Source organism: Trachypithecus francoisi, unplaced genomic scaffold (assembly GCF_009764315.1).
Source record: "Trachypithecus francoisi isolate TF-2019V2 unplaced genomic scaffold, Tfra_2.0 Lachesis_group6, whole genome shotgun sequence".
Taxonomy (NCBI): domain Eukaryota; kingdom Metazoa; phylum Chordata; class Mammalia; order Primates; family Cercopithecidae; genus Trachypithecus; species Trachypithecus francoisi.
Window position 1 is genome coordinate 89,195,107 of NW_022681471.1, and position 24,312 is coordinate 89,219,418.

The following is a 24,312-nucleotide window of genomic DNA, read 5'->3' on the forward strand; positions in this document are numbered from 1 at the left end:
CTCAGAGAAGGCTGAGGAGAGAGCATCACTTGAGCCAGAGTTTAAGGTTGCAGTGAGCTGTGATCACACCCTTGCACTCCAGCCTGGGCAACAGTGCAAGACCCTAACTCAGGGAAAGAGAGGGAGAGATGGAAAGAGAGAGGAGAGAGAGAGAAAGAGAGAGAGAGAGAGAGAGAGAGAGAGAGAGAGACTCAACACTTAATTAAGCAGTATAGATTAATTTACGCAACGAGACATAACTTTCACCTATCAGAATTGGAAAAATCAGAGCGTTTAATATACATTTTTTGGGGGGGGCAAGCATGTGGAGAAATACGTGTGCTCTTATACCTTGCTACTTAAAGTGTGGTCCTTGGATCAGCAGCATCTGCATCAACTGAGAACTTTTTAGAAATTCAGCTCCATCTCAGATCTACTAAATCAGAATCTGCCTTTTAATCAGATCCCCAGGTGACTTGTAGGCATATGAAAGTTTGTAAAGCACTGCTCTAATACATTGTTGGAAGTGTAATTAGCATAACCTCTTTGGATCTTAGTATATTTTATCACAATTAACATTTATGTACTTTTGACCCATAGTTCCACTTGTAGGACTTTCTATAAAATATATAATCATGTATGTGTGTGAAGACATGTAAAAAGGTATTAATCACAACATTATTTGTGTTAGCAAAAACAGCTTCATGTCATTACTTGAGTAAGGCTAAATAAACTATAAAAATAATCACTTGGTAAAATACTATTCAGTTATTTAAAATTTATTTAAGAAAAGTGTATGTGGATACGGAATTATCTCCAATATATATTGTTAAGCACCAACGGCAAGATTCCAAGCAGTATTTTAATTTGCCTTTTCTGTGTCCCATTATTATAATTCCCATTTTAGAGATAATGTAAGTGAGGCAGAGAGGTTAAATAACTAGCCCAAGGACATACAGCTGGAAATGGTAGACTCAAATCCAGACAGTCTTATTCTAGAGCTTATGTTCTTCACACTCTGCCATATTGCTGCTCAGGGATAACAAACTGTTAAAAGTGGTTTCCCTTGGAGTATGGGGCACTCCTTTTTCATTGTATATGCCTTTGTACTATTTGAATGGTTTGCCTTCTGCAAGTATTGCTTTAAATAATTTAAAATACTTAAAAATCTGCAGTTTTTCTAAAACTGAACTAATTCTCCTCCCTACTCTTCTGCTGATGCTAGTGACAGGCTGAATCACAAACTAAGTGAAAATCTAATAGACACTCTATACTCCCTCTTATTTATCCCTCACATCTGTCTCAGCTACCAAGAGTAACTGATTTTACCTCTAGACCAGACATTTCTCAAACTTGCCCCTCTACTCTATCCCTGAATTATACATCACTTGGAGTATAGTGCTCATTTCCTATCTGATCCACCTGCATCTTTTCTCCCTACAAAATGCCAGTGGACACAACTTTCCAAAATGTGAATCTGATTTTACCATTCTCCATGTTCTGGCCCAGTTTGCCTCTCTGGCCTTACTGTTCACCACTTCTCCTCCTCATATATCCTACCCTCAAGACACCATTGTTCCCCTTTCATTTCCATGATTTTAATATGCTATCATATTCCTTCTCTAGAAGTACCTTCATCTGGGTCAATTTATACCTTTCTTTGACAACCAGATCTCAATTTGGATTTCCCCCTGGATGCAGACTATTAGTAGACATTATATATTATGTCAAATACCTAAGGTTTCATGGTCCTTCAGTGTTCCACAGGAAATGTCCCCAGCATCAAAGCACTCCTGCCTGAGTGCTGTGCATTCACATTCCTTATAGACTCCTCTGCTCCCCAACATGGATGCAGTATCCTGCAGACTGCTCCTCCAGATCTCCCCCATGGCTAATTCATGGTTTTTCTTTGTCCTAAGTTCTCTCCTGGCCCTCAGCACTCTTCTTGGTTACAAAGATTTCTGGGAGGCTTTCCCTTTTATTGTCAATTTCTGGTTCATCATGTTCCCTTCCTATCCCTCTACCTGTACCTGTAGAGGAGGGAGGTTAGAATAGTGGTTAAGAACAAGGAAGGTCTAGGCTGCCATGCTAATGAATTTGGACTTTTCCCATAAGTACTAGGAAGCCAGTGAAGAATTTTAAGCATGAGAGTGGCAAGACCAGATTTGCGATTTGAAAAGATGTATTCATTTGCATTTTGCAGGGAGAAAAGAGGCAGGTCAACCAGTTAGAAAATGAATGCTATAGTTAAAGTGATTCAGGGATAGAGTGGAGGGGCAGATTTGAGAATTATCTAGGCTAGGAGGTAGAATCAATAAGTCTTGGTGCCTGATTAGACAGATGTGTAAGGGATAAATAAGAGGAGGGAGTCCAGAGTGTCTACCAGATTTATCACCTTAGTAAATGATTCAGGCTGTCACCAGCACCAGCAGAAGAGTGGGAAGGTATCTTAGTTCATTTATGCTACTACAACAAAATACCTTAGAGTGGGTAATTTGTAAAGAACAGAAATTTGTTTCTCACAGTTCTAGAGGCTGGGAAATCAAGACCAAGGCACCAGCAGATTCAATATCCAGTGAGGGCTATTCTCTGCTTCAAAGGTGGTGCCTTGTTGCTGTGTCCTCACATAGAGGGGAGAGCAAAGGGGAAAAATGCTGTGTCCTCACATAGCAGAAGAAGTAGAAGGGCAAAAGAGGCAAACTCTTCCTCAAACCCTTTTATAAGGGCACTAATACTATCCCTGAGGGCAGAGCCCTTAATGTCTAATCCCCTCCCAAGGGCCTTATCGCTTAATAACATCAACTTGTCCCAATATGAATGCTGAAAAGACATACATGTTTAAACTATAGCAAAAAAGAATTAGTTTGGTTTGTAAAAGTTAATTTTTAAGTGTTTCCTTTTTTTTTTCCTTCAAAGCAATACTTGCAGAAGGCATATACAATGAAAAATGAGTCCTCTACACTTCAGGAGAACATTGTAAACATACCATAATGCTATATTATTTTCCTTCTCAGGAACATAGATTCACCTACCCCCACCTTCCCGAACCCACTCCCCAATGAATTTCCTCATTTCCTTACTGCAAAGATAGTTCAACATACACAAATCAATAAATGTGATATACCACATTAGCAGAAGGATAAAAGTCATATGATCATCTCAATAGATACAAAAAAGAATTTCACAAAGTGCAACATGCTTTCATGTTAAAAAAAAAAAAACTGTTCAAAAATTAGGTGTAGAAGGAATGTGCCTTAACACAATAAAGCTATGTATGAGAAGCCCACAGCTAACATTATATTCCATGGTGGAACGCTGAAAGCTTTTCCTTAAAAATAGGAACAAGACAAGGGTGCCCATTTTCCCCACTTCTACTCAACATAGTACTGAAAGTCCTACCAGAGCAATTAGGCAAGAAAAAGAAATAAAAGCCATATCAATTGAAAAGGAAGAAGTTAAACTGTCTTTATTTGTAGGTGACATGATCTTATACAGAAAACCCTAGAACTTCACCAAAAGGCTCTTAGAATAATAAAAGAATTCAGTAAGTTGCAGGATACAAAATTACCCTGTAAAAATCAATAACGTTTCTATACACCAACAACAAACTTAGAAAGAAATTTTAAAAACTATCCCATTTACAATAGCATCAAAATAAATCTAAAATACTTAGGAATAAATGTAATCAATAAGATAAAAATCTGTATACTAAAAACTGTAAAATATTGATGAAATAAATTAAAGAGGACACAATAAATGAGACATAAATAAATAAAAATAAGATATTCCATGCTCATGGGTTGGAGAATTACGATCATTAAAATGTCCATACTGCCGAAAACAATCTACAGATTGAATGCAATCTCTATCAAAATTCCAACTACATTTTTTCACAGGAATAAAAATTCTAAAATATGTAAGGAACCACAAAAAACCCCAAATAGCTAATGAAATCTTGAGGGAAAAAAAAAGCTGGAGGCATCATACTACCTGATCACAAATATACTATAAAACTATAGTAATCAAAGCAGTATGGTACTGGCATAAAAACGGAAATACAGTTCAATGGAACAGAAGAGAGAGCCCAAAAATAAATCCACACATTTACAGCCAACTGATCTTTAACAAAAGTGTCAAGAACGCATAATGAGGAAAGCACAGTCTCTTCAATAAATGGTGTTGTGAAAACTGGATATTCACATGTAGAATGAAATTGGACTCTTATCCTACACCGTATATAAAAACCAATTCAAAATTGATTAAAGACTTAAACATAAGACCTTAAACTCTAAAACTACTACAAGAAAACATATGGAAAAACTTTTTGACATTTGGCTTTGGCAAAGATTTTTGGCTATGGCCCTAAAAGCACAGGCAACAAAAGCAAAAATAGGTTGGATTGCATCAAATTAAAAAGCTTCTGTACAGCCAAAGAAACAATCCACAGAGTAGAGACAACCTACAAGATTGGAGTAAATATTTGCAAATCATCTTTGATAAGGAATATCCAAAACATATAAGGAAATCAAACAAGTCAATAGTAAGAAAACAAATAACTTGATTAAAAAATGGGCCAAAGATCTAAAGAGACATTGCTCAAAAGAAGATATGTAAATGGTCAACAGGTATATTTAAAAAATGTTCAACATCACTAATCATCAGTGAAATGCAAATCAAAACCACAATGACATATCACCTCACATCTGTTAGACTGTCTATTATCAAAAAGACAACTGTTGGTGAGGGTGTGAAGAAAAAGGAACCCTTATACACTATGGTAGAAATGTAAATGAGTATAGCCATTATGGAAAACAGTATGAGGGTTTCTCAAAAAGCTAAAAATAGAACTATAATTTAATCCAGCAGTCCCACTTCTGGGTATATATCGAAAGCAAATGAAATCAGTATGTTAAAGAGATATTTGCACTCCCATGTTTATTACAGTACTATTCACAATAACCAAGATATGGAATAAATCTAAGTGTCCAACAACAAATGACTGAATAAAGAAAATGTTATATATATATATATGTGTGTATATATATATATATGTGTGTGTGTGCGTGTGTGTGAAATAAATATATACACACTCACATACATATATACAATGAAATACTATTCAGCCATAAAAAAGAAGGAAATCCTGCATTTGTACAACATGTATGTGTATGATACTGGAGGGCATTATGCTAAGGAAATAAAGCAGGCATGGAAAGACAAATACCACATGATCTCATATGTGAAATGTAAAAAAGCTGAACTCTGACCCAGCAATCCCATTACTTGGTATATATACAAAAGAAAATAAATAGTTCTACCAAAAAAGACGCCTGCACTTGTTTGTTCATTGCAGCACTATTCACAATAGCAAAGACATGGAATCAACCTAGGTACCCATCAGTGGTGAACTGGATAAATAAAATGTGGTATATATACACCATGGAATACTATGCAGCCATAAAAAAGAACGAAATAATGTCCTTTACAGCAACATAGATATAGCTGGAGGTCATTATCCTAAGCAAATTAATGCAGGAACAGAAAGCCAAATACCACATGTTTAACTCCCACTTATAAGTAAGAACAATGGGTACTCATGGACATAAAGATGGCAACAATGGACACTGGGCCTACTAGATAGGGGAGGGAAGGACAGAGGGGGACAAGGACTGGAAAGCTATTGGGTACTGTGGTTAGTACCCAGGTGATAGGATCATTCATACCCCAAACTTTAGAATCACACAATATACCCATGTAACAAACCTGCACATGCACCCCTGAATCTAACATAGAAGTTGAAATTATATTAAAAATAATAATGATAATAATAAAACGTCAACTCATAGAAGCAGAGAGTAGAATGGTGGTCACCAGGGATGGAGGGGTGGGGCAGGAAATGAGCTGTTGATCAAAGGATACAAAGCTTCAGTTGAACAAGAGGAGTACGTTCTGGAAATCTAATATACAGAATAGTGACTGTAGTTAATAATAACGTATTGTATACTTAAATTGCTAAGAGAGTAGATCTTAAATGTTCTCACCACAAAAAATGATAAGTATGTGAGGCTATGGATATGTAAATTAGCTTTATTTAATCATTTCACAATGTTTACATATATGAAAAAATGTGTATTATAAATATGTACAATTTTATTTGTCAACTAAACCTTAATAAAGGTATAGAAAATGAAGTGAACAGCTTGATGAACTCGAGGTTTGTGAATATAAATACCTCAGAAAGAGAGATTTCCCAAGGGCTTATGTGAAACATTGTGGAACCATACAAAAGCCTTAATGAAAAGAGGCCTTACCAGGGAAGTACATATATGGCAACTGCTCACCAGCATTTATCTTTCCCTGACAAAGGCAGCTGTGATTCAAGAATTGCCCTCTTGGTCCTGGGAGTTTCCTCACCCTAAAGAAGAACATTCCTGTCCCTGGAACCTACATGCTTTTTAAGCAGCTGCCCTCTATTATACACATAGCACTGACAGCTAAAGGTAGGTTTCCAGCCTACCTTGGAAAGCAGCACCCCGCAAGAGCCAAAATAGCAGCAGCCAGTATTTAGGAGAAGTCACTTGAAAATCTGTTTTAAAAGTATGGTACAGTAATGGTTCTCAAACTTATGAGCGTGCATTAGAATCATCTAGAGGATCCACCACGATCAAGTCGGCTTCATCCCTGGCATGCAAGGCTGACTCAGCATACGTAAATCAATAAATGTAATCCATCACATAAACAGAACCAATGACAAAAAACACATGATTATCTCAATAGATGCAGAAAAGGCCTTCGATAAAACTCAACACCCCTTCATGTTAAAAACTCAATAAACTAGGTATTGATGAAACGTATCTCAAAATAATAAGAGCTGTTTATGACAGACCCACAGCCAACATCATACTGAATGGACAAAAGCTGGAAACATTCCCTTTGAAAACCGGCACAAGACAAGGATGGTCTCTCTCACCCCTCCTATTCGACATAGTATTGGAAGTTCTGGCCAGGGCAATCAGGCAAGAGAAAGAAATAAAGCGTATTCAAATAGAAGAGAGGAAGTCAAATTGTCTCTGTTTGCTGATGACATGATTGTATATTTAGGAAACCCCATCATCTCAGCCCAAAATCTCTGTAAGCTGATAAGCAACTTCAGCAAAGTCTCAGGATACAAAATCAATGTGCAAAAATCACAGGCATTCCTATATACTAATAATAGACAAACAGAGCAAAATCATGAGTGACCTCCCATTCACAATTGCTACAAAGAGAATAAAATACCTAGGAATACAACTTACAAGGGATGCAAAGGACCTCAAGGAGAACTACACTGCTCAAGGAAATAAGAGAGGACACAAGCAGATGGAAAAACATTCCATGTTCATGGATAGGAAAAATCAATATCGTGAAAATGGCCATACAGCCTAGGTAATTTATAGATTGATTGCTTTCCCCATCAAGTTACCATTGACTTTCTTCACAGAATTAGAAAAAAGTACTTTAAATTTCATGTGGAAACAAAAAAGAGCCCAGATAGCCAAGACAATCCTAAGCCAAAAGAACAACCTGGAGGCATCACACTACCTGACTTCAAACTATATTACAAGGCTACAGTAACCAAAACTGCATGATACTGGTACCAAAACAGATATCTAGACCAATGGAATAGAATTAAGGTCTCAGAAGTAATGCCACACATCTACAACCATCAGATCTTTGACAAACCTGACAAAACAAGCAATGGGGAAAGGATTCCCTATTTAATAATAGTGTTGGGAAAACTGGCTAGCCATATGCAGAAAACTGAAACTGGACCCCTTCCTTACACCTTATACAAAAATTAAGATGAATTAAAGACTTAAATGTAAGACCTAAAACCTTAAAAACCCTAGAAGAAAACCTAGGCAATACCATTCAGGACATAGCCATGGGCAAAGATTTCATGACTAAAACACCAAAAGCAATGGAAACAAAAGCCAAAATTGACAATGGGATCTCATTAAACTAAAGAGCTTCTGCACAGCAAAAGAAACTATCATCAGAGTGAACAGGCAACCTACAGAATGAGAGAAAATTTTTGCAATCTATCCATCTGACAAAGGGCTAATATCCAGAATCTACAAGGAACTTAAACAAATTTGCAAGAAAAAAAACAACCCCATTAAAAAGTGGGTGAAGGATATGAACAGACACTTCTCAAAAGAAGATATTTATGTGGCCAACAAGCATGAAAAAAAGCTTATCATCACTGGCCATTAGAGAAATGCAAATCAAAACCACAATGAGATACCATCTCATGCAAGTTAGAATGGCAATCATTAAAAGTCAGGAAACAACAGATGCTGGAAAGGATTTGGAGAAATAGGAACACTTTTACGCTGTTGTTGGGAATGTAAATTAGTTCAACCATTGTGGAAGACGGTGTGGCGATTCCTCAAGGATCTAGAACTAGAAATACCATTTGACCTAGCAATCCCATTACTGGGTATATACCCAAAGGATTATAAATCATTCTACTGTAAAGACACATGTGCACATATGTTTATCGTAGCACTATTCACAATAGCAAAGACTTGGAACCAACCCAAGTGCCCATCAATGATAGACTGGATAAAGAAAATGTGGCACATATACACCATGGAATACTATGCAGCCATAAAAACGGATGAGTTCATGTCCTTTTTAGGGACATGGGTGAAGCTGGAAACCATCATTCTAGGCAAACTAACACAGGAACAGAAAACCAAACACCACATGTTCTCACTCATAAGTGGGAGTTGAACAATGAGAACACATGGACACAGGGAGGGAAATATCACACACTGGGGCCTGTCAGGGGTGAGGGGCTAGGGGAGGGATAGCATTAGGAGAAATACCTAATGTAGATGATGGGTTGATGGGTGCAACAAACCACCATGACACGTGTATACCTATGTAAAAAACCTGCACGTTCTGCCCATGTATTCCAGAACGTAAGTATAAAAACAAAACAAAACAAAACTCAGATTGCTGGGCCCCACCCCCAGAGTTTCTGATTCAAAAGGTCGAGGATGGGTCCCCAGAATTTTCTTTCCTACAAGTTCTCAGGTGATGCTGATGCTGGTCTATAGTACAACTTATAGAACCACTATTTGGGGGTTGGGGGGACATAGAAATTTGGAAGCAAAAAACTTGTGTTCAAACCTTATGTGATTTATTTCACCTCCCTAAGCCTGAGTTTCTTCTTTTCTGAGGTGGAGTTAGTAAGGTTATGATAATGAAATGGAGTGGTGTATATGAAAGTCCTTATGAACTGTAAATGTTGCATAAAAATATTAGCAGTTAGACGGCTTTACAATGGTACTTGCTGCCACACCTCCAGCACCACCACTAAATTTTCTTGTACTTTTGTTCCCTCTCTAGCCAACTGTGTCCCATTAAGTCTATCAGGCAACTGGAAAAGAACTAAAGCCAGGAAGACCCTGAGTAGTGTTTTTTGTTTGTTTGTTTGTTTGTTTTATCCACACACTGGGCATGGCCTTGATACTGACCTTGACTTGACTCCCTTTTCCCTTGCCTGGCCTCCTCTCAAACTTACTCCTGGTTCTCCCAGCCCTGGTCTGCTCTCACAGCAAAGAATAGCTCCCAGTGCTAATATTAAGGGTAAAAAGCTGTCAGATGGAATTTTTATAAAGTAGTAAGACAAAAGAATCCACTGCCGAGCAGCAAAATTATGTGGAAAAAAAGCATTTTGCTAGGTTGGTGACTCTAGGCTGATTTCCCTGAGGGAAAAATCTATATCTTTGAAACAGTTAAGTGGAATCACAAGTATAATTGCAGATTCCTAATTTAAGAATATGTCAGACAGTTGCCTGGGTAAATGATATGTCCATGTAGAATGGTGACATTTTTCTTTAGAAACCTCTTTTTATGACCGGTTGCGGTGACTCACGCCTATAATCCCAGCACTTTGGGAGATCAAGGTGGGCGGATCATAAGGTCAGGAGATGGAGATCATCCTGGCCAACATGATGAAACCCTGTCTCTACTAAAATACAAAAAAAAAAAAAAATTAGCTGGGCGTGGTGATGCGTGCCTGTAGTCCCGGCTACTCAGGAGGCTGAGGCAGGGGAATCTCTTGAACCTGGGAGCCGGGGGTTGCAGTGAGCCAAGATCACACCACTGCACTTTAGTCTGGCAACAGAGCAAGACTCTGTCTCAAAAAAGAAACCTCTTTTTATTGAAAAGGTAATACATGTGTAGTGTATAAAATCTAGACATGATTTAAAAGTATGAAAAATAAAATAACCCTTAATTCCTCCACACAAAGATAAATACCCACTGGTACAATATTAGTACATTTATATCCAGCCTTTCAATATGTGCATGTCTGTGTAAGAATATGGATAATATGCATATGTATTTCTTGAATTGGACTTGTAATATGTTCAGGTTTGTATACAATTTTTAAATTTACCATTATATTGTGAGCTTTTTCAGGATCATTAAGTAGTCTTCAAAAACGTGGTTTTTAGTGACAAACTATTATTCCTCCATGTAAATACTCAATATGTTCTAACTCTTGCTAAATGTGGACAGCTAGGCTATTCCAAATTTTACCATTATGAATAACCCTGCAGTGGAAGACACTTCAAATACGTAAATCAGTGTGTACATCTTTAATGGCTTTCTTAGCATAAAATCCTAGGAGTGGAAAAACTGGATCAAAGGATATGAAATTTCTTAAATATAATTCACATACCATAAAATTTACTACTTGAAGTGTGTCATTCAGTGGGTTTTAGTATATTCACAAGGTTGTGAAACCATTACCACTAATTTGCAGTAAAAATATGGAGCATTTCACAAATTTGCACATTATCCTTGTGCAAGAACCATGCTAATGTCTGTATCATTGCATTTTAGTATATGTCAGCCAAAGCAAGCACAGTAGGAGCATTTTAAGTCTCCTGATAACATATGCCAAAATTCCCTTTAGCAAGCGTGTACCTATTTCCATTCCCACCCAACAATGCATATCTATTTCCCCACAACTTTGTCAGCACTTATCTTTAAAAAGTATTGCCAATATCATTGAAAATGGCATTTCATTGTTTTGTCTCTATTACCAGCCCTTCTTCCTCTTCTCCCTGAACTGTAGACCTGCAGAGATCTATCATCCCCCGTCTCCTTTGCATACATTAGCCATGGACAGTCACATCCACTGCAACAGCCTCTCTGGATAGTGACCACATGTCCATACCATGCCCTAACCTCTTTCTACCACTGCAGTCCACACATTAAGCTGCTCGCTGGGCACACCTACCTACAGAATTTGCTAGCATAACAAACTAATATCTGAAATCAAACTCATGTTTCCTGAAGCTTGTTCTAGCCTGTGACTTTGCTATTTAGATTAGTGATATCAGCCTTCTACGTGCTTCACAGCCATCTGTTCTCTCTGCTTATGCAATTAGTAGTCCAACCCTATTGATTCTCTGTCACATTCTTCCTTTCTGCTCCATCCCCACTGCCATTGCTCTGATTTTACCTTTTATTGTGCTTATTCCGTTAGCCTACTCACTTCTCTATGCTTCCAGTATCTATCCACATAATGTATCCTACACAAGGTTACCATAATAACTTTCCTATAATACCGCTTGTACCATATTGCTCTCCTACTCTGGAACTTCCAAGGGCTCTCTCTTGCCTATTGGATTATGTGAAGTAAAGGCTCTAACTTGACTCTTAAGGTCCACCATGCTCTTGCATCATTCTAATTTCACTTCCTCTGTGCCCTATAAAAACTGTGTTTTCTTCTTTCATGGTATTCCTGTGCTTCCCACTTCTGTTCATGCAAATCTGGCATGGCCTCTCTCCCAGTCATCTTCAGTGGTGATCGCATTGACTCTTCCAAAATCAGCTCAGAGGTTCTGTGATGCTGTTCTTGATTCAAGCAGCAGTGCTCTCTCCTTCTTTTGACTCTCATTTTGTTAGCATTTCCTTTCTGATACTCTGACATTCCATCCTTTTTAATGGTTTTCTAGGTATTTTTTGTCCATCCTCTACCACACTAAATTCCTTGAGCACAGGGATTATTTCTTTTTCATTTTGGCATGTTGCCTAGTACCTCTCCAAACACTTTAAATGTAGATAGAGGAGCTCTGTAAATGCCTGGACAAAACAATAGTGAAGACTGCCAATTTTCTTTTTAGAGCCACTAATGACTCAGTTTCGGGAAGGAATACTGTGCTAAGAAGGTACAGATGCCAGGTGACTCGAGTGTCATAGCTCATTCTTTTTTCTTCATTCTCCATATTCAGTCCATCAGCAAATACTGTCAGCCCTACCTCTCCAAAATACCTCTAATCAAATCTCTTGTTCTTGTCCCGACTGCCACTTTCCTAGAACAAACCACCATTATCTCTTACCTATAATAGTCCCTTTAAATGGTTCTCTCTTCTACTCTTGACCCACTCCCCTAAATCCATCAGCCAAGTCAAACCTCTAAAAAACTTACGTCGTGTTAGTCTTCTGCTTAACTACCTCTAACAATTTCCCATTTCACTGAGAATAAAATTCAAACTGTTTCAGCCTTTGGAAACTCCATGATCTGGCCTATGCACCTCCCCAATATCATCTCCCACTACAGTCCACCTTGCTCACTGTGCTCTAGCCCTGCTGGGTATTGGCTCCTCCGGTTGTCAAGTTGTATCAAAGCAGAGTGACTGGGTGTTCTTGTTTCTATTGGGGTCCTAACTGTTGTTGGCTATTGTCCTAGGGCTCCGTGTCTTTAGTAGTAGAGATGACTTGGGGAGTGGCCAGAAGTAGTTCTGAGGCCTTTGAGACTTAACTCTGGGGAAAACCTTTATGGATTCCATCAGACCTCTGAAAAGTGGTAGGTTGAACAGTGAGTTTGGACTGAAAGAGATAATGGGCTTCAAGCAGGAAGAAAGGAAAACTGGTATTATTCCTGCAGCCTCTTTCCCAAGGGATGCTATAAATGTTACTGATAGAAACCAGAGCTGGAGGACAAACATCCTCCACCTTCTTTATCGCTTTGGGTGTTGGTTTAGGAAACTGGGCATCATGGCAAAAACTTTAAGGCTATCTGTTGAGTCAGATGGTGCATTGTGAACTTGATGCCGTTTTCCCTGTGTGCTCCTCTGAAGTCTCCCTTAGCCCTCTGGTGTTGCACCCTTAACTTTTGTACATAGAAGGGAGAGGGAAAAAGCCTCTTTTCATTATTCAGATTCTGGACTTGCTTCCCTTGCTTCTAGAAGCTTCGAAATATTCACTGTCCACCTCTTTGCCTTTAGGATCATTAACAAGATTAACCAGCGTTTTCCCTCTTCCGTCAGCTAAACAAGTCTGTGATTGGTATGTTTTACCACACTATATATATAAAGACTAGAAATTTCTCTCCAACCCTTTCCGAAAGAAAATCCTGAGTACTGCATTTCTAAAGTACTAAGCATTTTCCTACCCGCTGCTATGTGCAGAGCTTTCCCGAGTCATCTGTATGGTTACTTCCTGCCAACCTTCTTTGGAAAAAGAGGTGTTCCCCTGTGTCTTAAAGATTTCAATGTGAAAATGGAGAAATGGAAGCAGAGGGTCAAATGTAATGCCCTAGCCAGATGAAGTTATCACTCCCTATGCAGAAAGACAAAGAGCACCCCTGACACACACCACAGAATTTGGGGGGAGTCTTTATTTCCACTCGAACATTCCCTTCTTTTCTTTTTCCCTACCCTGGGTTTCTTTTTAGCCAGGGATGGATTCTGTGGAGGGTGTGGAGGGGGACCCAGCAGATTTACATGGAAGAACTTGAACTGGCTATTCAAAGGAGTGGGGGAGAGGAGGGGAGGCGGTGAGGCAGAGCTGGGTACCAAAAACCCCTTCTCCAGAAAGTATTCATCTCTCAGATGACCCAGATTATAGCTTTCCCAGACTGATGAGAAAGCCATTGTCCTGAAAGTTCTCTTTCAAATTACACACACACACACACACACACACACACACTCTCTCTCTCACACACACACACACTTCCCCCCTTGGTTGGGTCTATAATAAGGAAGGGTTTCCTGATTACCAGGCTGCAAGGACCCCAGCCAACAGTGGGTGGGGGTGGGCCTTCAGAGCTCTGTGTCCCTCCATGGCGACCAGGCAGCTTTTCCCCTCTTCTGTCAGATAAACAAGCCATGCATTGTTCTGTCCCCCGGCTTGTCTGTGGGCTTCCCTTCCTGCTGAGCTTGCCAGAATGAGCTTGGGCTTCTTCGTGTGGGGCAGGTGGAATGTGCTGTTTGGAGGGAGGCTGGAAGAGCCACAGAAAATAAACAGAGCTAATCAAGGACGTTATTTTGTGCTTCTATTTATACAAATACTTTAAAAAGAGGAAAGTACCCACACTCTGCTATGGTCCAGGCCTCAGGTTGAGCACAACCACAAGCAACAGGGGTCACATTTTCCTTTTTCCCCTTACGTTAGAGCAGAGCCATGGTTCTCTTTCTGCTCATCTTCTCCCAAGTATCTCTTCAGGGGTCTGCTGGGAGCCAGGCTCAAAGACAGATGGTGCTATCGGAAGATATGGGATGACAGCTGACTAGGGCAGCTGGAGACTGACTCCTTTCAGAATTGGTCCACCTCCACCCCTCACCTCTCACAAGAGCCTTTATAAGGCTTCTCCTGGGAGTCAGCTTCTGGCTTTTCTGCTGCATGTGCCCACCTTCCTATGCCTCCATGCCAAGTTCACATCTCTTGAGTACTTGGAAAAGAAGCAGTCATCTTTACCGTCCCCTGAGCATAGGAGGTCATACTTGATCATGTTGTCTGGAACTCAGCTCTGCTAAATGGGAGAGTATGCCCTTTTCCCTCCACCACATCTCCCAAGCTCTTCCCCAAATCCCAAACTGGCTGAACCTCTCAAGTTTCTCTCTCATCTTCCCTCAACGAAGGATTTCTTGAGTATACACTGTCTGTGCCACTTGCCTACTCCTCATCTGATGACATCCCAACTCTCATCTCCACACCCTTTCTCCCTACCTCAGCCAGCCCCATGAACATGCTTACACCTCTAGTCACAATTTCTTCAGCCTCACCTGGCCACTGGTAGGGTCACACTGATAACAAACCAGTTGCTCTTTATTTTGTTAGGAAGTGGGGATTGGCAAACTTCTTCAGGCAAGCGTTTGCATGGGCTGGGTCACTGAGCAAAAGAAGAAAGACATTTGGTGACCAGAAGAGCAAGGGAGGCTGGACACCCAGGCCTGAGGAATGAAATGAGAAGAGATTTTAACCTGACGCATTTTTTGGACCAGATTATGCCCTGGTATATTGCCACTGAAAATGTCGTTATCACACCAGGAGCATCAGTATCACTCTGGAGCTTATTTAGAAAGTCAGAACCTGGGCCTCGCTGAATCAAAATCTGCATTTTAACAAGATCTCCAGGTGATTAGTATGTCCCCTACAATTTGAGACGTGCTGTTCCAGAGCGTACTGGGTTTGGCGTTTGAGCCTTCTTAGACTAGTCCTTTCTCTTTTATCTTCATTTGGATTGAAGAAATCAGTTTTCTTATTGCTACTGGTACCTTGCTCATTATTATTTTACATACGGGTAATATTAAAAACAGCATTTATTGAGTGCCTGTCACATGCCAGTCGTGTTTTATAGATGAGGAAACCAAGGTTCTGTGACATGCCCAAGGCCAAACAACTAGTGAGTGGTAGAGCTGAGACTGTAAGCCAGATCCATATGCTCCTCAAAGCTCCCAAACTTTCCCCTTTGTAATGAGGCCATTACAGTTGATAAAACTGTACAACTGTAAAGTTGTACATAACAACTGTAATGAGGCCATTATAGTTGATAAAAGTCAACCCAGACTCTCCTGTGAGATACAGAGGGAAGAAAGGGGAAGGGGCCTCCAGGCATGATTTCCCCAGAGAGGAAAGGCCCTAGCATACTTCGTGTCCTAGGGAGTTGCATAAGCCCTCTCAGGAGTCAGAAATTACTGGAATTGAGGCCAGAGGCCAAGGGAAACTGGAGTAGGGAATTAGGAGTGTTAATGAAAGGAAAACCCTGGCTCTAATTCCCCAAGATAAATTAAATCCTGGTGTCGGAGCCTGGGCTTAGGGGGTGCAACAAATCCACATAGGGCTGCTCTGGATTCTGGCTACTACGCTAATCACTTAGGGCATCATTTGGAACCTCAGCTTGGGGCCTAGGACTACTATATCATAGCATGCTAGAGCGGGAAGGGTCATTTGTGACGATTGAATTCAGTGTTTTATTTTGCAGGGAGGAAACAGAAGCCCGGAGAGTGGGAGTAAGTCGCCAGAGGTCAGAGTGAATTCATGGCAGATACAGAGATACTAACCCCAACACCACATTTCCAGCATTGGCACCTTTTCTAGAGTTGAAGTCTCTGGTGTGAAATTGGGTTTTCTTTGGATCTGCTCAAGTCCCCATAGGAAGTGCAGACCCCTGTAAATACATCCCAAAATGTTTGTGAGCCTTCGTATCTCACCAGGACCTTCACCTTGGAAAATCTCTCAGTCACTTGCCCCCAGCTATATAAAATCAGCTGGAGTGCTACTCCTCTGGACCTGGAGGCTGCTGGTCCTGGCTTATCTGTACTTTTCTGGGGCCCAGAGGACCTGCAGAGATGGCTGGGTGGGGTCAACTCAGTCCAGGAAGCACAGGAATTCTTTTAAGTGTATGTGTCTGGGGTATTTTTCTCTCTCACTTACGTGTATTTTTAAAAATTCTTTTTAGACACCCGCTTTATCTTTCCCAAACATCATTTCCTTGCTCCTTTCCTGAGTTCTAGCAGTGGCTGGGGGCCCAGCTTCCTTATTGGCCTCTGAGCTGCCAAGGGGGTGGGCCAGGGCCCAGAGGAGGTTGGAGTAGGGAGCAGGGGGGCTGTTTATGCTGCTGCAAGTGCCTTTCATCCTTCCCTTTGCCACCAGGGTGGCTGGTTCCTAGAGCAGTGTCTTCACTCCTATCCAGCTCTTGACACTGGCTTTCGTTCCCTAAGGCTGTGGCCATATCTAGGTCCACCCAGGCTGATGGTCATACTTTGCCTTCAGTACTACTCCTTCCTGTTCTTAGAACTGGAACCTGACTGTGCCTGAGCCCCTTGGATCACACTCAGCATCTTGGGCTGATGGTCCCTCGCCCCAGAAGGTCTTAACTGGAGGGCAGATGGGTCCCAGCTAAGGGAGGACGCTGGCTGGAGGGTTTGTCAACGAGAGTCTGAGCTAGCCGGATACCCCGCTCTCTCCCAAGCCATCTCTCCACCCTGGGCAACTTTCATGGTAGGTACAGCCAGTAGCCATGGCTGCTGCCACTCTTCCCCCTCTTGCTTTCTTCCTTCAATATTTCTTTCTTTTTCTTCCTTAGAAAAGCATTTTGGAGTAATGAAGGATGGGATGAGGTGTGTGCTTATTGATAGTGCCTGAGCCAGCCTTAGGAGAAAGGGCAAGCACTGGGGTCATTGCCTTCACATCTTGGCCTAGAGTTGCATGGTTGGTCATAGGCATTTTCTTACTTTTCTGTTTGTTTCTCCTCCTCTCCCTCTCCACTGCCTATGGAAGGAATGGTTTCAGCTCTAGGACTAATGAGACCTCCCTTTTCTGAGTGCTTCTTGAGGGAATTGCTATGGGAACCTCAGGAATACAGGCTTTTTCAGACAGACTCTTCCTTGGAGAGGAGGGGTCGTGTGGTCTCCTAGAAAAAACTGGAGGATCTGAGTTTCATTCCCAGTTCTGCTGGTTATTAGCTATGTGCTCTTGGCAAATTACTTAAGCTTTATGCGTCTCTTGTTCTCCATTTGTAAAGTGGGGATAATAATAACTTTTACCCGCTGGACATGGTGGCTCATGCCTGTAATCCCAGCACTTTGGGAGGCTCAGGCAGGAAGATTGCTTGAGTCCAGGAGTTCAAGACCAGCCTGGCCAACATGGTGAAAACCCCATCTCTACAAAAAATACAAAAAAAATTAGCCAGACACAGCAGCATGTACCTGTAGCCTGTAGTCCTAGCTACTCAGGAGGCTGAGACAGAAGGATAATTTATGCCCAGGAGTTTGAGGTTGCAGTGAGCTATGATTGTGCCATTGCACTCCACCCTGGGCAACAGAGCCAGAGAGGCCCTGTCTTAATAATAATAACAATAATAATAACTGTTTCACATAAGTTCGAGAGATGATTAAATCAGTTAATGCATGCGAAGTGCTTAGTGCCTGGCACATCTTAAGTGTTCAATAAGTGGTCTTTGCTGTGTGTTTTCTTTAAGTTTATATAGTATGTCAGGCACTATGCTGATTGATTTCACACATGGGACTGCATTTAATCCAAAACATAACTCATGAAAACAGATGGTGATCTTCCCCATTTTGCAGATAAAAAATCTTCAACTCATAGAAGTGACTTGCCCGTGGCAACACAACTACAATTTGAATGCAAGTGTGCACTGAGTTCAAGTCTAGGGCTATTCAGGACTAATAACAGGCCAAATAGTAGACCATATAGACAGTTTATTCTCCTGTCCCAAACTAAGGTTAGAAGGCTGTAGGTCTGGCTCCAGCTCCCTCTGTTTGGATTTTTCTTCTTCTAGCTTTTAGTTTTCTCTGTGTCCCAAAAGCCCCCACTTCCCGCTTCTGTCTACTTTGGGATTGTTTCCTACTCCTGGAGAAACCCTAGGAAGAGTAAGGGGTCAACCAGGCATGGCGGCTCATGCCTGTAATCCCAGCACTTTGGGAAGCTGAAGTGGGTGGATCACGTGAGGTCAGGGGTTCGAGACAAACCTGGCCAACCTGGTGAAACCCCGTCTCTACTAAAAATACAAAATTAGCCGGGCATGGTGGCACATGCCTGTAATCCTAGCTACTCAGGAGGCTGAGGCAGGAGAATTGCTTGAACCAGGGAGATGGAGGTTGCAGTCAGCCGAGATCATGGCATTGCACTCCAGGCTTGGTGACAGAATGAGACTCGTCAAAAAAAAAAAAAGAGTAAGAGTCTTTGTAAGGTATGTTTCACAGTGTGGCAAGTGGATGGTACCCTAGGTGTGGGTACTCTTGAGCCGTCAAAAAGTACAAGTCTGAGCTAATAACTGTTATTATAGTAGCTGCTATTTACTGACCACTTGCTGTGCATCAGGCTGTGTCCCAGATGCTTTGAGAATACTATCTCTAATCCCCACAGTCACCTAGCCAGATAGGAATTGTTTCCTTTCTCAGATAAGAAAACTAAAGTTCAGATGGGTTAAGCGACTTACAGATACACACATCTAAAGTGACAGAGGGGATTTGAACCTACATCTGTCTCACTCATTTTTTAACCCATTGCCTACTGGCTTGGCATAGTTAGTGAGATGAGACTGACACGCATGAAATCATGATGGGCAATATCAGCTATCATATTATTATGGACCCAATGTGAGGGCTAGATTACCCAGAGCAAGCTTCCTGGAGGAGATGGTACTTGAGCAGTACCTTGAAGAACAGGTAGGATTTAGATTAACAAAAGGAAAGGGGGCATTCCAGGCAGAGGGAACAGTCATAGTCATAACTATGATTGGTCAAGGCCTTGCCAGGCCTGATTCACAGCACTTGCATTGTCTCATTTGATCTTTCAACGACCCCATTTGGTACTATTGTCCCCATTTTACTACCATGAAAACTAGGGCTCTGAGAAGTGAAGTCACCATCTAAAGCAACAGAGCTAATGAGTGGCAGAGCTGGGATTCAAACAAAGGTGGTCTGGCTCCAGAGCCTGCGTTAGATCGACAGGAATATCAACAGCAAAGGCACAGAATCAGAAAGGGACAGAGCTGGTTGCAGAGTGTGATTGGAGCAGAGACATGAGAGATTGAACTGATGGGTAAAGGTATCTTATTGAAGACTTTGAAACTCTGATCTAGTTTACGTTTGATGTGGGATAGAGTAAGAAATAGGGAGCCAGTGAAGATTCTTGAATAGGAAAGTACTCCAATTCAGTTGGCGTTTAACATGATATGACCTAAAAGTGGTGACTGGAGGTAGAACAAGGGAGATAGGCTGGCAGACTCCTGCAGTATTTGGGGCATAAAGGGCCTGGACTAGAACAGGAGCTGCTGGTGGTGGGTTCTGGGAGAAGAGCTGTGGTTCTGTCTAATGGCCACAGTGAAAATGGACGCGGGGGGCGGGGAGGGGGAGTAGGGAGAGAGAGAGAGAGAGAGAGAGAGAGAGAGAGAGAGCAAACCAGAGCCAGAGAAACATCATGACAAAAGACTCAATGGAACTCAGTGTGGGATTGGATGGTTAGGGAGAAGGTGGCACCAAGGCTGACTGCCCGCACTTTAAACTCAGAACTCAAGAATCCTAAATATGGAAAAAGGCTTGAAATATGAAAGATACCCTGTTTTCCACTATATCCTCAGTGCCTAAAAACGTAGGACATAGTGGATACCCATGGTACATAGTACTACTACTGGTAGATGCTTGATAAATAGTTGTTGACCAGATAACGTAGGAGCAGCTGGAGAGATTTCCTGACAGTGTGGCTTTGTGTGTAGGACTCCAGAGCAAGCATAGCCCCCAAGGTCTCTTTGTGCCTTCAGCCTCCCCTCTGGGCACTCTGAAATCAATAGTAGAACAATGTGATTACAAAGCTAGGGGCTTCACCTGGCTTTCCTCCGCTTAAGTCTTAGCCACTGTTGCTGACCTGTGGCTCTGCTTCCTGGCCTTTGACAAACAGCTTCCCCTGTCCTTCCTCCTATACTTCTTGGTCTATGTCTGGCCTATTACCACTCAATCCTTGTTTTCCCCAGCAAGACCATTCTTCTGAGGACTATCCTTTTAGGCCTTAGCCCTATAGAGCCTTGTACTACTGAGATCTTCTGTGCTTCTGCTGGGGTGAAGGGAATTTCCAGCTAGGATGGAATCTTCCAGTTTGAGTGGGACCATGAATGCTCCTGGGAGATAGAGAACTGCTTTATCTCACAATATAGCAAGCTTGTTGAAGGCAGGGGCCCTTATCCTATTCAACCCTATACTACCAGTGCCTAGTCTGGACCCTGGCACAGTAAATATGAATAAATCGATGAAAAATAATTTATCTATTTACTTCTTATCATCTACTTACTTATCATGTTTTACTCTGCCATTCATCTCTTTCTCTGTCATCCATTTCTCTCTACTATGTATTTCTTTACATCTTTCTCGGAGTTTTCTCTTTTTCTGTCATTTATTTTCCCCTCTGTCATCTTTCCCTCTTATCTCTATCATTTGCCTGGCCCTTCCACCATCTCTCTCCATTCTCTCTCTACTCTCCCTCCTTCTGTCATTCTCCCTCCCATCAATCACCTTTTTGGAGGTTCTAGCAGGGGAGCGCAGCTACTCGTATACCCTTGACCGAAGACCGGTCCTCCTCTAGCGGGGATGGTCGTCCTCTTCGACCGAGCGCGCAGCTTCGGGAGGGACGCACATGGAGCGGTGAGGGAGGAAGGGGACACCCGCCTAGCCAGCCAGATCAGCCGAATCAACCCTGGCGATCAATGGGGTGACAGATGTCGCAGCCAGATCGCCCTCACATCCCAATCACCTTTTTATCTCCTGGCATTATCCATGCCCCACATGTACTCCACCACAGTACTCTTCCCCACTTGCAAGGGTGGCAACTGCTCATGCAAAGTATGCCAGGGGACAGGGATGGGTCCTGTATGTGGCAGTCAGTGCAAAAGTTGTGGCTGCATTCAGGGCCGTGGCGTTAGACCTATTTCCCTTTATATACTCCTGACCTGCTGAACAGTCAGTCTCCTCTGTCAGCCTAACATGGTGCCATTCGCCACTTTGTTCTATCTTCCCTCACAGGAGTTGGGGCTTCCTGCCACCACTTTGCCTACCAACTCAGGTGTCTCACCTCTGTACCCATCTTATCTTTCACTCTGTCAATGCCTATCCCATGCTTTGTTTGAACCAGCTCTGTCTCTCCCATTAATCTGTAAGCTCTTGAGGGCAAAGACTGTATTGGATTCATCTCTGTAATCCCAGAGTTACCCATAGAGGACACACAGTAAACATACAACAAATGCTTATTCAATGAATGGCTAAAAGTTGGAGAATTGACAACCCAGTTTTGACCTGTTCAAACTTTTCAATCACTTGCCCATTCCTTTCTCAGAGAAAAAATGGGAAGATTGACCAGATTGGTTTTCTTTCTCAAAGAGAAGTGAGGATGTGCAGCAGCACTCATTTATTCAACAAATATGTATTGAACACCTACTATGTGTCCAGCACTGTGATACATGCTCAGGATACTCTTGTGAACAAGCAGCCCTATTAAGCTGACATTCCACATCTCCAGAATGAAGAATATTTGAGAAGTAGGAGCTCAGGAGGGCCACTAAGATTCCCATACCAGTTCCTTGCAAGATGTTCTACTTTACTGAAGGAAAAGAGGGGGTGGGGCGGAAGCTGCCTGGGAAGTGATTTCAGCTCTGGTTCCTTAAGCCCACTTCCTGTCCCTTTCTTGCTGTAGGAGGAACGCCCCTGTCAGTAGGCCGCACTCATGGCATGTGGCCAAGCTGCTGGAGGGATGCCCTGAAGCAGCCACCACCATGCATTTCCCTTCCGAAGCCTTCAGCTTGTCCTGGCATTCTGGCTGCAACACAAGGTGAGTCTAGAGCCCTCCCCTCAAGACAGGCTGGAGGGTAGACAACTTGGACACTACCCCTCCTCTGCTATAGTCCCTGTTGGATGTTAGAGCCTCAAGTACTATAACGGAAAAACAAGTGGGAGTCCAGAGTACCTGAGTTCAAGTCTCAGTCTCTTGCTAACTCGCTGTGATTTTGGGCTAGTCCCTTTCCTTCTGGACAACATTTCCTTGAAATAGCTCACTGGGCTTACAAGACACCACACTGTCCTGCTTTTCATCCTAATTCACTAGCTGTTCTTTCTCCATATCTCTTTTCCTAATTCCTTTCATTCTCCTGTCTCTTAGTGTAGGAGGACCCCAGGGCTCAGTTCTGGCCTGCTTCTCTATCAATGGCGACTCACTGGTGCCCTTATCTGGTCTTTATTACCTCTGTCACATAGCCAAAGTCTTCAAAATAGGGACCTCCCTGAATAACCATTGTTGAAACAGTTGCCCAAGAGGCAGACAACGTTTTCTTTAGGCTGAGAGCCAGCAAAGGTGCTGCCCTTCACTGCCTTTTCCCTTCCACAAGAGCTTCCTTCCAAGAAGAGATTTCTGTTGGAGGTTCAGAGAAACTAAGGGTTGAGTTTACCCCGATTTGGTGACTTTATTTGGAAACCAAGGGCTCAGGGCAGAGGCAGTTTTGTTGTGGAAGAATATGCAGAAACACACTTTGACATTCTTGAGCTTGGCTCCTGTTTGAGTGAGGATTTGTTTTTGTTTTTGTTTCTTTCAGCAAGAATAGTGGTGGAGTGGGTAGCAGGTTCCCTTGCCAACAAGAAATTGATGGATTCCTTGCCCAGAGAACAAGTGAGCCGACTGGCTAAGGGGCAAGGCAGGGAGCAAGAATGAGCAGAAGCTGACCTGAGGGTCTCATGGGCTGCTGCCACAGTTCAACTCTGGCTTTCTAGACTATGGCCTTTCTGAGAGCAGCCTGCAACCTCTGGGGTTCTAGTCAAAGGGAGTTACTGGCATGACTTGGCTCAGTTTGGCTTTGTGTGTGGGAAATGGTACTTAAAATTGAAGATTGCATCTGATCCTAGCCCTTCCCTTGGTCTTCCAGGTTTGGCTTTGCTGTGGGAGTTTGGGGAGGCGTGGGTGGGCAGAGGTCCCTATAGTATCAATACTAGTATTAGAGAGGATCCTGATGACAAAAGCTAATAATCAAGAGAGTAGCAGCTGCTATGTATTGAACCCTTGGTAGGTACCTGGGCTGTGGTAAGGACTTTACATTTACTATCTGCTTTCATCTACACATCAACCCTCTGATATAGCTATTACTATTATTCCTATTTAAAAGGCCATATGGCAGTAGTGCTAAGACACTGGACTCAGGCCTGATTCAAATTCCAGCTGTGCTTCTTTAGCAGCTTAGTGTTTGTCAGTTTACTTTACCTCTCTAAGCTTAAGTTTCTTCCATTGTAAAGTGTAGATAATAATCTGTCCCATAAAGATGGGAACAATAGACACTGGGGAATACAAAAGCTGGGAGAAAGGAAGTGGGACAAGGGTCGGAAAAACTACCTATTGGATACTCTGCTCACTTCCCAGGTGATGAGTTCAATTGTGCTCCACACCTCAGCATCATGTGATATACCTTTGTAACAAACCTGTACGTGTACCCCCGGAATCTAAAATAAAGGTTGGAAAAGAAAAAAAAAAAAGATCTGTCTTCTTCAGCTT

General features: G+C 42.0%; 1 protein-coding gene and 1 pseudogene across 4 annotated transcripts in view; one reads left to right on the forward strand and one right to left on the reverse strand.

Moving 5' to 3' along the window:
• SHROOM4 (shroom family member 4) overlaps positions 1-24,312 on the forward strand; it is a 127,305-nt gene that overhangs the window by 42,103 nt on the left and 60,890 nt on the right. For 3 of the 4 annotated variants that reach the window (XR_004434728.1, XR_004434729.1, XM_033200959.1), the window contains exon 2: positions 22,474-22,608. Coding sequence is in view for 2 of the 4 variants with exons in the window: in XM_033200959.1 (XP_033056850.1) it covers positions 22,474-22,608 (135 nt within the window). In the remaining 2 variants the exon portion in view is untranslated. Of the gene's footprint in view, positions 1-16,898; positions 17,272-22,473; positions 22,609-24,312 lie in introns of those variants that run through there. The other variant, XM_033200960.1, reaches the window with a different exon arrangement.
• Positions 10,803-10,902, reverse strand: LOC117078619 (annotated as a pseudogene).